This window comes from Tasmannia lanceolata, unplaced genomic scaffold (assembly GCF_043159265.1).
Source record: "Tasmannia lanceolata isolate RefF3 unplaced genomic scaffold, GAP_Taslan_0.1 ptg000037l, whole genome shotgun sequence".
NCBI lineage: Eukaryota > Viridiplantae > Streptophyta > Magnoliopsida > Canellales > Winteraceae > Tasmannia > Tasmannia lanceolata.
In genome coordinates, this window is record NW_027518714.1 from 54,212,779 (window position 1) to 54,231,068 (window position 18,290).

Here is an 18,290-nt window from a genome sequence, read left to right on the forward strand (position 1 = left end):
TGGGGACACGGAATAATATGCGCACTACATGCTAAGAAAAGATGATATGACGCGCATAAAGTGGACCCCGGCGGCTGGTCATTGGGAGTAGTAGTACTCCGATATTTGATAACGGCACATCCTCCACATTATGAGAAATTATATGATGCCCGACCGTCAAGTCACGTGAAGGTGGTACTTCAAAAGTACCACCCTTGACGGTACTTGACTATATTTTACGGTGTTTTAATTAGGGGGTGTAATGGATCTAATTCGGATCGGATTCTTATGGGTCGGATCCTTTTCAACGTGCAATTTGGATTGTACTCTGGGTCGCGATCTATTTTGAATAGGACCGTCCATTGGAGTGTCCTAGGTGTAGGTCATAATACAAGAACAAAAGCATTAAAATAAAATGTTGTTTATGATTTTTAAATATTACAAAAATACTCCTTAAGAATAGGAATAAATGAAGGATATTTTTGTACATTGACTCTTTATTCTGATCTGGGACGCACGATCAGATTTTTTCATGATCCGAAATAATTTTGAACCTTAGGATGTGGATCCAATGGATGCAGTTGGATCCAGCTGTTGTACCCCCATCCATTAAAATTCGGATCCTTTGGATCCATCGGACCATCTCCGGTCCATTGACATCCCTAGTGTCTCTGGTCAATTCTGAATTATTGCATAAGTTGGATTGTATTTGTTGAGTTGTGTTTCATATGTGAAGGCTATTAATAAAGGGAAATGTTATCAGGGTTGAGGGTTGATCCTAAACCCCTATAGATGGGAGGGTTAGGATCAACCTATGGAAAAGATTTTTTGGGCACAACCTATTTAGGCTGTGGCTCATCTAATGGACGGTTTGGATCATCCTATGGTGCGGGCCATAACGTACTTTTAATAAAGTGAAGAGTGCCCTCATCAAAATACAGTAGTGCCGATAACATTTTCCTTAATAAAAGTTGAAAAAGGGTCCATCACCCCCCTATTCTCATTTTTCCCCAAACCTTTATCTCCTCCTTGTCCCTTCTCTTATATATCCTTATTTTCTCATTTTTCTCAATTATTGTATTTATTCTTTGTTTTTTTCATGATTTTTGCCATTTCTCTAGGCCGTATGAATAGGGTTTTTAGTCATATGGACCTATAAAGAAATTGAATGTCAAAGGATTATGGTTTATGGAATTCTGGGACATTTTGGTATTTTTGTAGATGTTTTGCCTAGGTTTTTTAAGGCCTAGAGATATTTTCACTGTAAGGGGCCGTTTGGATACATGGATTTTCGAATCTTGGATTTCATAACGGAAGCAGTGTAAATTCTGGATTTTGCAACGGAAGTAGCTTGCAGATACTAGGAGATTGTACCTTGTTTCCAGGTTTTTGAAATCTCACGATGGGGGAGAGATTTCTAAACCTTTCATCTGCAACCTACTTGCCCCACATCTGCAACCTACTTCCATTGTACAATCCAGAATTTTACACAGCTTCCATTGTGAAATCCAAGATTCTAAAATCCGTGTATCCAAACCGGCGCTAAAATTAAAGAAAAAATCAGATATGTTTGTTTGTGGCAGATCTCTCCTGTGAAAGGCGGCCTTAGTCATTCCAAGTTATCCAAAAAAGAGAAATGACATCCACACTCCTTGTTTTGATAATGGCATTCCACACTTTATTAGCCACTTTTTTCATTGGGTATTGACAGTAAATTGGGAGTGTAGCAGCCTTTAAATAAAAATTAGAAAATGGAAATATTGCAGTCATTATTAAAACAAGGGAGTGCAGTGATGCAGGAGCATCCCCTTTGTCAATCTCTACATCAGCCCTTGCAGCTCATTAGTGATGCAGATATCTAATTCCCAAAGAAAAATCTCATCCAAACCTTCAAAAGGGCTTAGAAACTGACATAGCATTTCCCATAGACCAAGTCCAAATACAAAAACCAAAAAAAAAAAAAAAAAAAACCAACCCCTTGGGGCAGCAGGTGCATGTATAAGAAAATAGAAATTTTTTTAATGACATGTAAAAAAAATAGAAATTAAATAAATATAAGAAAATCAGGGCAGGCTATAGTACATGATGTACAGGCTAACTTGGGAACAAAATTGCCTTGGTTCTCGTAACTGTTTGTTGAAATCCTTGAACCAACCAAAGGACTCTACTCATATGATTGGTATCTCCAATTGCATGAACTCATAATCAAACGAAAGGTGCCGCCCCTCGATAGCCCTGGTATGAACTGATTCTTAGTTTCATAAGAACAGGAAAGAAAATGAAATCTCAAAGATCATTCAGCTCAATCGAGTCGTTGCTCCAGTGTATCTCTGGGCCATCCTTTCCAGATTCTGTCAAAAAATCATGTGGCAATGGCTCAGTCAAGACCTTGTCGAAAGAATCAGGTAGATATGCCTCTCGAATGTCCGAACTAAGGACCCTCTTATATGCTTCATAACCCGCCGCTTTTAGCCCATTTGAGATCATTTCCAATAGAGCACCAAAACCATGTGCTCCAGTATCCATGTCTGTGAGTAATGCCTCGGCCGAACCCTGATCCCAAAAAACTAGAACAGCGCAAGTCTTATCCACCAACTTCACCTCGAAGTCACCGGACAAAACATCATGGGATCCCTGGAGTTGTCTCTTCAGTACTCCAGCAGAGATCCCAACCCTAAATCCCCATAAGAAAACCAGATTTTCAGTGCTCACTTTTCTCACATTATCTGTCCCCACTCCAACGTCTCCATCCACTGGTTCCTGGAGACTAGTACAGCAGGGATAGAAGATATTTGCATAGTCTTCAATGCCAGTAGTATGATGGCCAGCCACAGTTTGGCAAGTTGAAGGATAGATTTTTAGTATGGAAACAAGTTTAGAAAACAAATTTGCTATCCTTAGAACGTCATGTCCATGATTACTTCCAACATTTCCCTGCACTGATAAGCCAAAGTGATTTTTGTCAAGCAAAGAAGGGAAAGAAAAATGAAAGAAAGAAATGGAAACTACTTTCTTAAAAGATGGCTTGCCTTGGTGGGGGATTTCTACGTCTAGTGGCACAAAGAATTGTCTCCTTAAGTAGGCAAAAGCAGCCGACAAATTGTTTGCCTTTTTAAGAGGACCAATCTCCCTCCACAAATGGTTGACATCCAAGATACTGGAGAAAACCAACCGTAAGGAGCACATGAACTCGCTCATGCTCGGAGGCAGGGGGCCGAGAAACTTTGAATGAATGAAAGTAAAATCTGCAATAAATGTCACTTAAAAATATTAATAAAATAGGAGGGAATGATAGAGCCTGTAATCTTGAGGGAACACAAATAATCACCACTAAGGCAGTTGTAGGCAACAATTGGTTTATGAGAAGTGGACATTGCATCTATGACCTCTCGAAAGCCACGAATTTGCCTGCTTTGTTCCTCTTCAAGATTTTGGAGCGAGCTCTATAAAAGAAAACACAATTATGTGCCGGGAACGATCAGGTGAAAAGTAATGATCATTTGGGTCTTGGAAGGCCATACCTTGAGAAGATTCTTGTCCTCTTCTGAATTTGTCAACACGATCCGTACAATCTTAGGTCCCCCACCCTTGTCTGGGATAATTAAAGGTACAATGTCATCAGAGAACAAACTCAACGTCTGCAAACAACCAAAAAAGTTAAAAACATCTTAACCACTAATGCTATCAGACAGATAAATAATACAATATGAATTGAATTCCCTACATCTATGATGAAACACTATGAATGCGAACATTTGAGCATAAAAGTAGCCTTGAGATCTCCTCAAAAGACTTAATGTGCTAGTTTGTTTCTGTTAGAAACTTACCGACTTCTCCAAAAGCTTAAGCAATTGGAGAAGGGCAGTATTTAATCTTTTATACTTTAACACTCCCTCTCATGTGTGGCCCACTTGGCAAACACATGGCACATGTAGTCCCACCTTGGGCCGACCATTGCATGTGGATTTTTTTTTGACATCGGGGAGGTTTGAACTCGAGACCTTTGGCTCTGATACCATGTGAGAAACTTACCGACTTCTCCAAAAGCTTAAGCGGTTGGAGAAGGGCAGTATTTAATCTTTTATACATTAACAGTTTCATTAGTGAAATGCCTTGGCAATGGTATTCTTGAGCATGGTTTTAAATTTTGACAGAAATTTCGGGTTTTGGGCGAGAACGAAATCCCATATACTCGAAACATTACTTGACCGAAATTCCGCTTATCCCGAAATTTCGGGCGAAATTTAAGGGATTTCACCCAAAAGTCTGTGATTTTATCTTTATTTAATATTATCCCGAAATTTCGGGCGAAAATTTTGGTAATTTCCACCGAAATTTATGGTAGATAAAATATACGTTATTCTATTTCGTCGAATTTTGAATGAAATTTCGGCCCAAATTTCGGTTTCGGTGAGGACCGAAACGCATTCCGAAACCGAAATTTAAAACCATGTTTTTGAGAGAGATTATTTTTGGTTTTTCTCGGCCTCTTTCATGTTTTTGAGAGAGATAATATCTTTAAAAAATACGTAAAAATAGGGGGAAAGAAACAGTTTAGCGCATATATTGTCTGAAAATAAAAGGACTCGTGCCCACATGTCTGTTCTTAAATGCTAATACCTTTATTTTTTAAGGTAAAATTGTTGAATCCATTGAATAACAACAAGAGCAAGAACAACGATAACAATAATAAAAATAATAATAGCAATAGAAATTATTAGACTTGATATCTGCATTCCCTTTTCTTAACAATGGTGCTACAACAAAACACCAATAAAAAAAAGGTACTACAATCTTCAGTTTACACTTTTATACTTAGCTATCAAAATTCTCAAAAAGCAACCAAGGGCCAATGAAAAAAGTTTTAATAATGAGTGCCATTATCAAAATGATGAAGTGCATATATAATTTTCCAAATTATTATTGTCATATTTTGAATTGGGCAATGATAAATTCGCACCCGCTGTAGGATAATTCGCAACTCCCTAAAGTGAATTGCCGTCAAAAAACGTTAAAAGTCTGCCATATAACCTCCTTTTTTTACGCCTTTTGACGTCAATTCATGGTGAAGGGGTGCAGATTTATCATCTCCCTTTGGATTTTATTTTTAGAAAATTGAAAGAGTAATCAAAATGCCACAACATTTTTTGCAAAAAATGCAATATATACCCAACCACCACACTACACGTATAGACGCGAACCCCCCTCGTTTTAGTGTGAAATATAATCACAACAATAACAACAACAAATAGTAATAATAATTATTACCATCATTATTATTCTTACTAAAATTTTAGTTTTCAGGAAATAAAGCAAAGTAAAAGACTTCTTTTGCAAAATTAAAAAAAAAAAAAAAAAACCTAATATAATTCATGGTAATAAAATAAAGATTTTGGAGATGTCATTGATTAATTCTGTATATCAACAAAGCAAATATCAAGTCAACGAAAAAGTAAAGCTAAAATTCTTACAATATAAATAAACTTAAAAGCAAATAGGAAACCATAATACAGACTAAAATCCATGAAACAACAAGCAGAATCACATCAATAGGATCCAAATAAAGTGAAACTCATACCACTAGAACTAGCTCCACTTGGTGATCATTGCAAACATCTATATTCAAACATGGCCTTGATCCATAAACTTCACTTCCTAAAATAAGTTTCCTCAGTGATGTGACTAGAGCATCTGTAAATCACAATAGGAATGATCAGTGTTCTAAAATGCGAATGCGGGACAAAATGTGGCCAAAGCAAATCCTAGTTGACTCGGCATGACTCGGTCGAATGCTTGGTTGACGCAACTGAGTACTTGGCTAATGCGGCCATAACTTAGGATAGTTAAAGGAGTTTTGATTGGCTTTGTAGGGAAAAACGCGGACTCGGAAAAGAACGCGGCCAAGGTAAAGGGGAGTAGACTCGGGGGAGTCCATGGTGATGCGGGTGAGTTTTGAAACAATGGGAATGATACATAAGCAAAATGGAATAAATTTTGTGACCCTAGTGACTGTGGATCCTACCATCAGATGTCTTGTTTGAATGTTTATAACCATCCCTCCAATTTCGAACTCGTGACTTAATCCGTTCCATAAAAATGGCATCAGCAACTGATGGACTTGAAGAGGATCTTGCTGGACGGATACAGGGTATGGAATTTTTAATCCGATATCTTGCAGAGGCCTCTTGTACTCTGGATAAGTATGATAAGCCTGTCAACCACAAAACCTTACAAGAATTGAGATTTCCAATTTAACAAATAACTTTCTCCAAGCAAAACGTTAGAAAAAGAAATAGGAAAAAGATCTAAAATGACTCTTTATCATTTTCCAAACAAAGACTCACCATCATATATGCAGATGTTAAAATCAAAACCTTCTCGAGCCATTGATGCCAAACTTGATGTTTGACATGAAAAACTGTAGGATGGCATGCCTATATTCAACTCATCTCTAGGGAACAAAAGAAAGTTGTACCTGTAAAGGACAGTAAACCCGGAGTTATTTTTTTAATCTAACAACCTTGATATTTCTAAAAGCAATTCAAGAGGTGGGTACTGAACTAATAAGATAGGATATCCGCACTGCCCAGTTTTGATCATGGCAGTATTCACTTTGCTTTACACTTTTTAGTTATCTTTTCACGGCTGTTACAATACTCACGAGGCTATCAACATCAAAATGTAAAGCAAAGTGAGTAGTGTCATTATCAAATTATTGTAGTGCAGATATCAGTCTCCTAAAATTTAGCCAAAGTCCATATATAGCAAGCACCAAGAAAACACGTTACACTCATCACAGGGTACAGAATAAATGACTTATTATTTTTCATATGTAATTTGTACTGAAGAAATAACGTGAAACTTTGATTTGCAAAAAAAAAAAAAAAGAAAAAAGAAAGAAAGAAAGCCCAGAGTTGTTTTTTGAAGTTTGAATAGGCCTTTAAAAATGAAACAGGACATTCAGGAAGCAGAGGACCATGCGGACTTATGTGTATGTGAATTAAAAAAAAAAACAGGACATTCCGAAAGCAAAGAAGCCCATGAGGCCTTATGTGCACCTGTTGTGTGTTTGACCATAATAATATGAAACCAACAATGTACAATCAAGAAAAGGTAGTTTCAGATTGAAAAGGTACATCAAAAGATAATTGCATCATCACTGATGCCCTGTTGGTTTGAGATTATGATTACCGATGGTGAGGCCCCCAACTGATTATTGGACACAAAATTACATTAATTTCAACTGAACAGGGGTCTAAACAGTCTGTCTGGATCACTTTTCCAATGGGAAGTCCTTACGAGATCCTTAGAAAAGATAAGGACATATACTGCTGCACCTCTTGGTTTTACACTGCCTGTAATTAGCTACTCAAATTTAATTTGAGAAATTGCAATACTTCAGAAGCAATGACAACCCAGACACAATTGATAATGAAAACTATTACATCTGCAGTTTCCATCTACATAATTTTATAAATACAAGAAATTATTCTCTCTTCCACATCCATCTACCCAAGTTTATGAAGTTTGAACAACTTTAGACTCAATTTTGAGTAACCTTAAATTAATCACTTTTTAATAACTCCAAACATAGAAAATAAAAATTGAGAATAAAATCACTCCATACAACTGTATTCAAAGAGAAAGTGGAAAAGGGTACAAGAAAAAAAAAAAAGGTATGCTTTGGTTGTTATATGAAACAAGAAAGGCAATGGTCAAAAAATTAGGTTAGAGAATGTTCTTGACCTTTTTCTTTCACCACCAGGAAAAAAATGTCACCTATTATCTCTACCAGCTCGGACGTAGTACTTCTCTCTTGGATCCTCCCAATATCTTAAATTGCTAATTTGATTGTGTGGAATATTTACAAATGTTGTTGTTGAGAGAAAGAATTAGAGAAGAAAAGTGAGTTAGAGAGATGATCTCCCCCTCACTAATATATTTATTAACAATGGAGAAGCATAATTACATATATGCCCTCAGGCTTATTACATATATCCAACTATATCCAACACTCCCCCTCAAGCTGGAATGTAGATATTGTACATTCCTAGCTTGCTACAAATATCATTCAACTTTGATGCAAGGGTTTCGTAAATATGTCAGCTAACTGGTCCACAGATCGAGTAAAAGAAACCTGTATCTCTCCTTTATGAATTTTCTGACGAATAAAGTGGCAATCCACCTCTATATGCTTGGTTCTCTCATGGAAAACAGGATTGGTGGCTATGTAAATTGCAGCTTTATTATCACAATAAAGCTGCGCTGAAGAAGAACAAGGAAAACCAATATCCGCCATGAGGGAACGTAACCAAAGGAGCTCCCCACTAGTATAGGACATAGCTCGATATTCTGCCTCAGCACTTGACTTCGAAACAACTTCTTGCTTTTTACTTTTCCAAGACACCAGATTGCCCCCAACAAATGTACAGTAGCCAGTGGTTGATCTCCTATCTGCTGGAGATCCTGCCCAATCTGCATCACAATAGCCTTCTATTCTGACATGTCCATTTTTCTTGAATAGTAGTCATTTCCTTGGTGTTCCTTTCAAATAACGGAGAATCTGAACTACTGCCGCCCAGTGAGAAGTACAAGGAGCACTCATGAACTGACTGACTACTCCAACTGCATAGGAGATATCTGGGCGAGTAACTGTAAGATATATGAGCTTGCCAACTAGTCGTCTATATCTGCCAGAGTCTTCCAACAGATCTCCTTCCTCTAGAATAAGTTTCACACTAGGATCCATAGGCACAGATATAGGCTTTACTCCAAGATTTTATGTTTCTTCTAGTAGGTCTAACACATACTTTCTCTGTTATAGAGATATACCTTAAGAAGAATAGGCCACTTCTATCCCTAGAAAGTATCTAAGTCGACCTAAATCTTTTGTAGCAAACTCTGTCTGTAAGAAACTCTTCAACCTTTGAATTCCTCCTGAGTTGTTTCCTGTAATAATGATGTCATCAACATACACAATCAGAAGGATGCATCCTGCAGAGGATTTATGACTGAATACTGAATGGTCTACTGCACACTGTCTAAGACCAAAGCGAATAACAACCTCACTAAATCGACAAAACCATGCTCTTGGAGATTGTTTCAAGCCATATAAGGATTTCTTAAGGCGATAAACAGAGGAGGACATCTCCCCCTGAGCAGCATACCCTGGAGGGCTGCTCCATGTAAACCTCCTCCTGTAGATCGTCATGCAGAAATGCATTCTTCACATCAAGTTGATGCAGAGGCCAACCATGATTAGCTGCCATGGATAAGATGACACGAACTGAAGGAATCTTGGCTACAGGGGAGAAAGTCTCATGATAGTCAACTCCAAAGGTCTGAGTGTACCCCTTAGCAACCAGACGAGCTTTCAACCGTTCAACCTTGCCATCAGGTAAATACTTAATGGAGAAGACCCAACAACAACCAACTGGTCGAGTCCCAGCTGGAAGAGAAACAAGTTCCCATGTTTGGTTGGATCGAAGTTCCCCCATTTCCAGATCCATAGCAGCTCGCCAGCCAGGATGTTCAAGAGCCTCCTGTAATGATTTGGGTAACTCGACAGAGGACAAGGAAGAAACAAAGGCTTGAAAAGAAGGCGTTAGTCGATCATAAGAAACAAACTGAGAAATAGGATGGGTTGTAGAATGAGACCGAGTACGAGAAGCAATGGGAGAATCAGAACTAATAGCAGATGATGGTAAAGAAGATACCTCAGTAGGCATGAGTGGGACCTCGACTGTAGCAGACGATGGAGGATGAGAAGGAGGTGGAGGCCTCGTCTGCTGCACCCGTCGTTGATATTCTTTTGTAACGGGTGGGCGAACCACTGGAACTGAAGAAGAGGGTGCCGGTTCTGAGTGTGGCGCAGGCTGGAGTGGTACCTGGACAGGGTCAGCAAGCGAAGGAAGAAACAAGGGTGCCTCATCCGGGATGGAACTAGGAGCAGGAGGAGTCGAAGGCCCAAAAAAAAGGTTCTGATTCAAAGAATGTTACGTCGGCGGAGACAAACCATCGTCGTAAACGAGGACTATAACAGCGATAACCTTTTTGAGTCCTAGAATAAGCCAGAAAGACAACGCTCTGACCGAGGATCAAGTTTGTCCCTACTAGGTCCAAGAAGGTGAACGAAACAGACACACCCAAAGACGGGAGGGAGGAGAGGAAACGGATCCTGTTGAGGATACAATAGACGGAAAGGAGAGGAACCACGACGGACAGAAGATGGGAGACGATTTGCAAGAAAACATGACGTCAACACGGCCTCTCCTCAAAAAGATTTAGGAACTCGCATTTGAAACAAGAGCGTGCGAGTAAGTAGGTATCTCAATTTTCTTTCGGCGACATCATTTTGTTGCGACGTGTAGGCACACGAAGATTGATGAATAATTCCATGACCTGTAAGATAATCCTCAAAACCATGTGTAGAAGAGAAATATTCACGAGCATTATCAGTACAGAGACTTTTGATATTGCAATTAAACTGGTTATTTATTTCAACATGAAATTTCTGAAAAGCACTGAAGACTGGGAGCGGTTTTTCAACAAATAGATCCATGTCATACGTGAATAATCATCAATAAAAACAACGAAATACCTAAAACCATTATTGGACGCGACCCTAGAGGGCCCCCCATACATCAGAATGAAATAAACTAAAAGGACTATCGACACGACTGAGGACTCGGGAAGGAAAGGACACCCGGTGATGCTTCCCAAGTTCACACAACTCGCACTGGAATGGAGAAATAGAAGATGGAACATAAGACGACTGCTGAAGGAGCTGAAGGGACGGATGACCAAGACGACAGTGCCACTGAAAGGCATCGACGGAGGTATGCAGGACAGTAGGAGAACGACTGCAGTCAAGGCGGTAGAGACCATCTACCTGACCCGATCCAATCGTCTTCCCGGTCGAAAGATCCTGAAAAACACAATACGATAGATAAAATGAGATGGAGCACTGAAGATTTTTCGTTAATTGGCTAACAGACAATAAGCTAAAAGGAGATTTTGGAACACATAAAACAGATGATAAAGAAATATTAGGTGAAGGACAAATTGTGCCAATACCAGTGATGGGAGAAGTGGACCCATCAGCAAGAGTAATGGTCTGAGTTCCTGTCGGAATGGAATGAAAAGAAGCAAGCTGAGAAGAGTTACCAGTAATGTGATTGGAGGCTCCTGAGTCAATAATCCAGGACCCGGAGCTAGAAAGTAAGGTCGTGGGTGAGCTACCTGGCTGAGCAAACCCAGCAATATGATGGGAGGCATTCTGTCTGAACCGCTCAGCTCCTCATAATCTGATCTCGTGAATGTGAAAGGTTCATCAGCAGAAATAGAGACAGGCAAAGAGGTCACACTGTCAGATGGACCGGGCACAGTGAGATGAGATGACCGGCCTGTGCGAAGCTCTGGATGTAGTGTGTAGCATGTCTCAATCTGGTGGCCATCCCTATGACAATGAGTACAATAAGGACGACCACGGCCAGCACCAACACCGCCACGGCCACAGCCACAAGCCCGAGTAGAGTAGCCACCTCCTCTAGGTGGTCGAGACCGACCAGAACTGTCAGAAGAAACTAGAGCTGCACTCTCAGACGGAAGGCTGGAAGATGGATCATCAAGACACTGTTGTGCTCGTAAATAAGTCTCCCGTAAGGAGGGAATAGTGCCCGAGCCAAGGACTTGCTGACAGAAGGAAGCAAACTCAGGGCCTAAGCTCTCAAGATAGTGAACAACTCGGATCTGCTCACGCTGGCGGCGAAGAACATTGATATCAGACGTGAAGGGCAAGTAGATGTCAAGCTGCTGTCATAAGGACAGAAACTGGCCATAACGTGTCTCCAGGGACAGATCACCACGACGAAAACGCATCCACTCAAAATAAGTAGAGCAAATACGTCGGAGATTCTCAACCCCAGAGTAAGTGTCAGCGGTATGATCCCAAATCTCCTTCGCAGTGGGAAGGAGAATAATCGTGGATGAAATGGCAGGCGTAATGCTCTGCCATAGAAGACTACGAATCAAGGCATCTTCCATTTCCTAACGGGTGAAGGACGGGTCCATACGTGGAGGGGGGTCCTGACGAAGAAAACTGACCTTACCTCTCCCAAGGAGATAGATCTCAATTGCAACTTTCCAGGGAAGGTAGTTAGTTCCATCAAACTTGGCAATATTCAACTGTGGGTATGAACCCTCCATAGGTGCCAAGGAAGGGGGAGACAATGAAGAAGGAACCGACGGTGTAGTAGAAGCATGAGTGCCAAGAGATGGATCAATGATGACAGGAGGATCCATCAAGACAACAAAGATCAAGAAACAAAGAAACCACAACCAAGGGCTCCAACGGGGAGACGTAGAGAAGATGAAGAAGAACTAACTAATCCACCAGGAAGGTCATAGAAAAAGCGCACAAGAAAGGACCAAGTGCAGAGAGAGACCCATATAGAGACTAGGAAGATGCCGAAGATGGAGTAAGAAGAGAGAAATCTAACACATCAAAGAAAGAGGAAAAGAAATAAGGCTTTTAATAAAGAAATCCAAACACAGCATGGGTTTTTAGGGGGGGCACGAGTGGATTTGAGGGGAGGCAAAAAGATGAAATCTGTTTTGGATATGGGGAAGGTTAAGGCTAGGTTTAGGACTTGGGAGAGATGAAGATGAGAATGAGGAAGGGGTTAGGGAGAGATAAAGAGGAGGATGAGGAAAGGGGTTAGAGTTAGGGTTGAAGAATGGAGAAGATGGAGGCTAAGGGGTTTCCCTAGGGCTCTGATACCATGTTGAGAGAAACAATTAGAGAAGAAAAGTGAGTTAGAGAGATGATCTCCCCCTCACTAATATATTTATTAATAATGGAGAAGCATAATTACATCTATGCCCTCAGGCTTATTACATATATCCAACAGTTGTTAACAAGCTATCATGGTTGATCAAGTAAATCTGAGAGTTTGTGTTGCTCTATCTTGCTATGTTGTTTTCTAATGGTTTTTTAATTTTTTCATTACTGTTTATATTTTCTAATTTCTTTTAATTTTTTTCGCTGCACCTTTTGCATAACGGAAAAATAACAGAACAACACCAATGGAACACCTTGGGGCTATTTTCTAGAAGAAAAATGGAAAAACTATTTGAACAGAACAGACAACTTGCTTGAAGTGCTTTCAAGCTATCACAATACTTATCTTCATTCTTAATGATTCAAATGAATCATAATACTTATCTTCATTCTTAATGATTCAATGTTTTACCTTCCATGTGTGACAATGCTATTGTTTCAATCTTTCCATACTAAGTCAAACCACTCCCACTCAAATTCGTAGAACATTTCACAATGACCAGTAAAAAAATTAACCATTCCCATCAACGAATGTGCATTATCTTTTTCCTTCCTCGCAGTTTAGCAATACAATGCTCACTTGAAGATTGAAGCATTTTCTAATGTTGATTGGGCAGGTTCAGTTGATGACAAGAGATCTACAACTGGATATTATACCTTTGTAGGTGGCAACCTCATTACTTGGCACAGCAATAAACAATATGTGATTGCTAGATCGAGGGTGGAAGTAAAATACTATGCATTGGCTCATGGAGTGGCAGAATTACTTTGGTTGAGGCATCTTTTGAAGGAGTAATAGGTGTCAATTCCATGCCCTATGCGACTATACTGTGACACTCAGGCACCAATCAATATAACAAATAATCATGCCCAACATGATCGCACGAAGCACATTGAGGTTGACAGGCACTTCATTCATGAACGTGTTACGTTTAAGAAGATTTGTCTTCCCTTAGTTCTTACTAGTCATCAACTCGTTGGTGCCTTGGCAAAAGGAGTTGCGACGTCTCATTTCGACTTTATTTTATCCAAGCTGGGCATGATTGATATCCATGCTCAACTTGAGAAGAGGGGCGCGGGGGGAAGGGGGGGGGTGGGGGGGATAAGTATTATTTCTTTCATGGGAATTAGATTGTATTTGGGGGGTATTTATGTCTTCTCCATGTCGTGTAGGGTTTTATCATTTTTTTTTAATGATCGCCAATTTTATTGAAAAAAGCGGACCAAGATGGTCAAAGTACAAACAAGAAAGCTAGATACAATTCCATTAGGAACTAGCCCATATTAGGAACTACTCCACCCACTCTATCTCTTCACCCCCCTCCTGTCCTCTCCTCTCCTCTTTCCTCTCTCCCTCTACCACTAACCTCCAACAACTCCAACTAAAACACTAGAAAGCGCGTGAATAGTAAAATCCTAACTAAATCAAACTACTAATCTATCTCGGTGACATTGAAATTAAAAAATCTCAGTATCAAAAGCATATCCCTACTAAAATAAAGGATAATTATACCCCTGGTCCCTACGAATAAAAAACAGCGATGCACTTTTAACGGACCCCATCCCCCACCATCATATGTAGGCCCTTTTTTATTTAATGAAGGATGATCCCTCTGAGCATAACACCAACTTCTCTTTCTCTAGCCAGTTTCCTATCATGAATGTGTCCAATCATACTGGTCATGAAAATTCATGGTACTTAATGGATCAGTCAATGTTTAAAAACTCCTCGACTCGACAAGGGACTCCCCCGAGTCGACTCCTTTTTGCCTCTGCCGCGTTCCGCGTTGCACCACATCCGCATTCCACGTTTTGCATTATAGAGTCAATAAACTCCTTCGACTCCCCCGAGTTATGATCGCGTCAACCGAGTTCATGGCTGCGTCCGCGCCGACTCGACAAGGATTTTTGTTGGCCGCGTTCCGCGTCACATCCGCATTTTTAAACACTGGGATCAGTAGTCAATTTGATACCAAATAAAACCTATATTCAGTCATAATGAGTCATAATGCTGAGGATAAAACACAAAGAAAACAACCATTCAAAAAAAAACACAAAGAAAACAACCATTCAAAAGGTGATCAAACAAAGACGCAATAGCTCCCAAGTTTCAAAAAACAGAAACATTCACATTAAAACTGCAGAAATTTTACATAGAAAAACCATATATCAGCTAAAATTGAACGATGTAACCTGGAACCAATCCTAGCCCTTGACCTTACTTTTCACTTCAAGGGTATCAATGGGCTGGAATCTATCGCGTCTTTGGCCGAAAAAATAAGTAGCCCAAATCCAGGCTACAAGGTAAATTTTGGATCCTATTAGCAATTGGATCCAGCCCATTGACATCTCTAATTCTTGTTCTCAGATTAACCTTGTTTTTTTAATCATTCCTATAGGGTAACTGGTGGGAACTCAAAACATCCTTGTTGCAACATAATCACCTTCTGACTGATACACAAACAAGTTCATACTCGAATGTAACAATAACCACATTCATTTAGAGGTGTTTCCTAGTCCTTAATAATACAATATTGATGAAAATTTCCTCATACTCTAACTATAGCATCTTGAGTAGATCCTCAGCTCAAAGATTGACAAGTAATTGGACGGGTTTCAGCTGTCTCTGTGCCATCCGCCTGAAGAATGTGGGACATCTAGGCCCCTAAGTATGTTAATCAGTTTAGATGGCCCTCAAATGCACTACTTTTTTCTGGTTATTCTTGTCCATTCTATCTTTCCTCTAACTTCCCTCTAATAACAAGAGACAATCATAAATAGCTCTATTGTTGGACGAGATTTGCTACTTGATTGATTCTCTAAAATGGAAACACATAACTAGTTCTTCTGACCAATCAATTACCTCCAAAAAATTTAAAAACAGGACTTTCTACGACTAATCTAAACACCTCCCTTCACTGTCAAGCCTTGATCCAATTCTAATCCCTCAGCCTCAAATAAAACTAAAAAAAAAAAAAAAAAAAATCTGTTTTTCCTAGCCTCAATTGGAAAATAAACAAAAACAGAAAACATTGTTCACGTTTTTGCACATAGGCCCATCGCAAAAATCATGTCAATCAATCTAAAAATCAAGTTAAAATTCACCATTAGTCTTATTGTATGGAAACCAAACTCCCCAGCAATGCACTAGAACCAAATGTGGTATTCATCGCTTGTCTCGCGTGTGTTTAGGCCTATAAAGTAAGCTCAGTTCTGCAAATCCAACCAACCCTTTTCCCCCAAACTAAAATACAAGTCAATTTTTCAAATTTGTGTTTCTTATTTCACTTCACTGACAAATAGACAATCTTTTCATGAGTTTCTCCTTCATTTCTTTATACTTTCTCATTCCCCATTAGATACTAATAAAATTGATGCATATTGAAATGATTAAAGAGATTGAAAGATTAAAAAAATTTACGGGTAAGCGAGGAGCTTGTTAGTGTTGGGTCCTTGTTGGATTTTGAAAGGGCAAACAGAGAAATGAAGGAGCTCAAATCTCTCAGCAGCGTTCTTGGCCTTTAGATATGCGGTCTCGGACGTGTCCAAGAAAGGAAGAAGGCGACGCCATGGGTCCGAGAAGGATCCGGTCTTGTGTGAGGAAACAGCTATGAAATCACAGTCTTGAATGTGATTCTTTATTTCGTCTAGGGCTATGGTGAAATTAGCTTTGCTAACCTGTTTTACTTGGGTTCTAATCTCACCCGACTGTTGATTTCTGATGGTTTCTATTCCGCCGCTGCTGCTACACAGCATACGCCGCTGTGCCGCCTGCAACTTGTTGGAGATCACCTTCATGGTAAAGCCACAGATAGAGAGGGTTCGGAGGGTATGTTTTTTACCCTCTGTTTTTGCCTCGTTTTTGTTGGGAATTTAAAAGGGCATTCTTATCCACACTCCCTTCTTCCAATAACGGCACCATGGTTACAAAATTCAGAGTTTTTGCGTAGGATGATCCAAACCGTCCATTTGATGGCCGCAACGTAAAAAAAAAAATGATTTCCATAGAATGATACTAGCCTTCTGATCTATAGAGTAACTGCAGATTATGAAAACCTCTATATCGAGGGTTGAGATAATCCTATGAAGATGATTTTTAGGGCACAGCCTATTTACTCTTAGAGTTTTTATACGTTGCCTGCCCGATCAGACACGGACACTAGCGGGGCATCCACCCTTGATATTTGATCCAACAGCAACCCACTTTTTCAACTTTTTAATAGGCTGATGTTGGATCAATTATCATTTATCAAGGGCTGCTGATAAATTTAGAAATGTTTGGTGTGAAACTTGGTTGTTTTCTATGATCTTTGAAATTAATTAATCACTATCATAAGCTAAACAAGTAAAAAAACTCAACCCAAGATAGTTTCTTGGGTGGGGTAGGGTTCTAGAAAACACAACCCGAGTTGTAACCCTAACTGGGGCACAACAACTGCACTAATTTAAGTCAAGAGGGAAACAATAACATGTGTACAAATGCCTCTCTCTGGCAGTTGGCACACAATGATCAAATGCAAAAGGTTAGAAGATAAAAGTTAGTTCAATGGATCTCAAGGACTAGAATCTAGCTTCTAGATATCTCTTTTTCTAGTTATTATACTTAGAATTATAGGGCGAGTAGCTGACCCATAAGAAGGCTCTAAGCCAAGATGATCTTATCCTCATCGAGTCGTTCGGGCATGTGGAAGCTAATCGAATCTTTTCCGGGGAGAATAATCCCTATAGGATGTATATGCCTTCACGGCGACCTCATCGACTCAGGGTCAATGGAAAGATAGTTTGACAAGGACAACGAATAATCATCACCTGAGGGTCATGACGAGAAAAACCAATGGATTGAAAAGGGGCTGATGATGATCAACTCCTCGGCGCCACAACAACGATGAAAATCGTCCGAAATCTAGAAATCCATTGTCATTGGATTCAAAAGGGCTATTAAGAAGCTCATCATCTCCCTAGCAGTTCTCATCCCAAAACTTAAAATTTATGACTAGCCTAAAAAAATAAAGAACTGCTAAAAATGAATCGGAACCAACCCGAATCCGCCTCAATTTTATGATAAAAATTCAACCGAAATTCCCAAAAATCAACCCAAGCTGCACCCCTAGACACAACCAACCATCTTCCCTTCGACCCTATATTTGGATTGGGCTTGGGAATATTTTTTTTCCTTCTCACGATTTAGCGGGGAATGATATGATTATGGTTAATTTAGATGGATATTATCTAAAGTGAATAGGTTTGGTTCCACTAATCTTGGTTCCACTCATTGACTCATTGTCCTCCTCATACTCTGCCTGTTTGTTTGCCAGATAATATTCATAAAATATCAAGGTGTCCCAATGTGGGGCACAAGTGGTCCCTACCAATATGGGTAAGTGGGTACACAGTTGTGCCCGTGTCCAACCAGAGAACGACACGTGTGAAGGCCGGTCAGGATTTCCCTTACACAACGTAAAATGAGGGA

General features: G+C 39.7%; 1 protein-coding gene across 1 annotated transcript; it reads right to left on the minus strand.

The window, feature by feature from the left end:
• Nucleotides 1–1,938: 1,938 nt before the first annotated feature.
• On the minus strand, nucleotides 1,939–16,690 carry LOC143860769 (Polynucleotidyl transferase, ribonuclease H-like superfamily protein). Its single transcript, XM_077371584.1, has 8 exons — nucleotides 16,242–16,690; nucleotides 6,324–6,454; nucleotides 6,002–6,190; nucleotides 5,558–5,670; nucleotides 3,501–3,617; nucleotides 3,308–3,422; nucleotides 3,009–3,224; nucleotides 1,939–2,918 (listed from the first exon to the last, which is right to left on the minus strand). Exons 1-8 carry the CDS (start codon nucleotides 16,616–16,618, stop codon nucleotides 2,266–2,268), a joined length of 1,911 nt encoding a protein of 636 aa, XP_077227699.1. The 5' UTR covers nucleotides 16,619–16,690; the 3' UTR covers nucleotides 1,939–2,265.
• Nucleotides 16,691–18,290: the final 1,600 nt, after the last annotated feature.

What these genes read in the sequence shown, in the direction of transcription:
- LOC143860769 (XM_077371584.1), bottom strand. Translation starts at nt 16,618, where the DNA reads ATGAAGGTGATCTCCAACAAGTTGCAGGCGGCACAGCGGCGTATGCTG. An exon ending in AGGACAAGAATCTTCTCAAG is followed by an intron (nt 3,423 to 3,500) that starts GTATGGCCTTCC and finishes TTTCTTTTATAG; the next exon opens with AGCTCGCTCCAAAATCTTGA. An exon ending in TGCCTACAACTGCCTTAGTG is followed by an intron (nt 3,225 to 3,307) that starts GTGATTATTTGT and finishes CATTTATTGCAG; the next exon opens with ATTTTACTTTCATTCATTCA.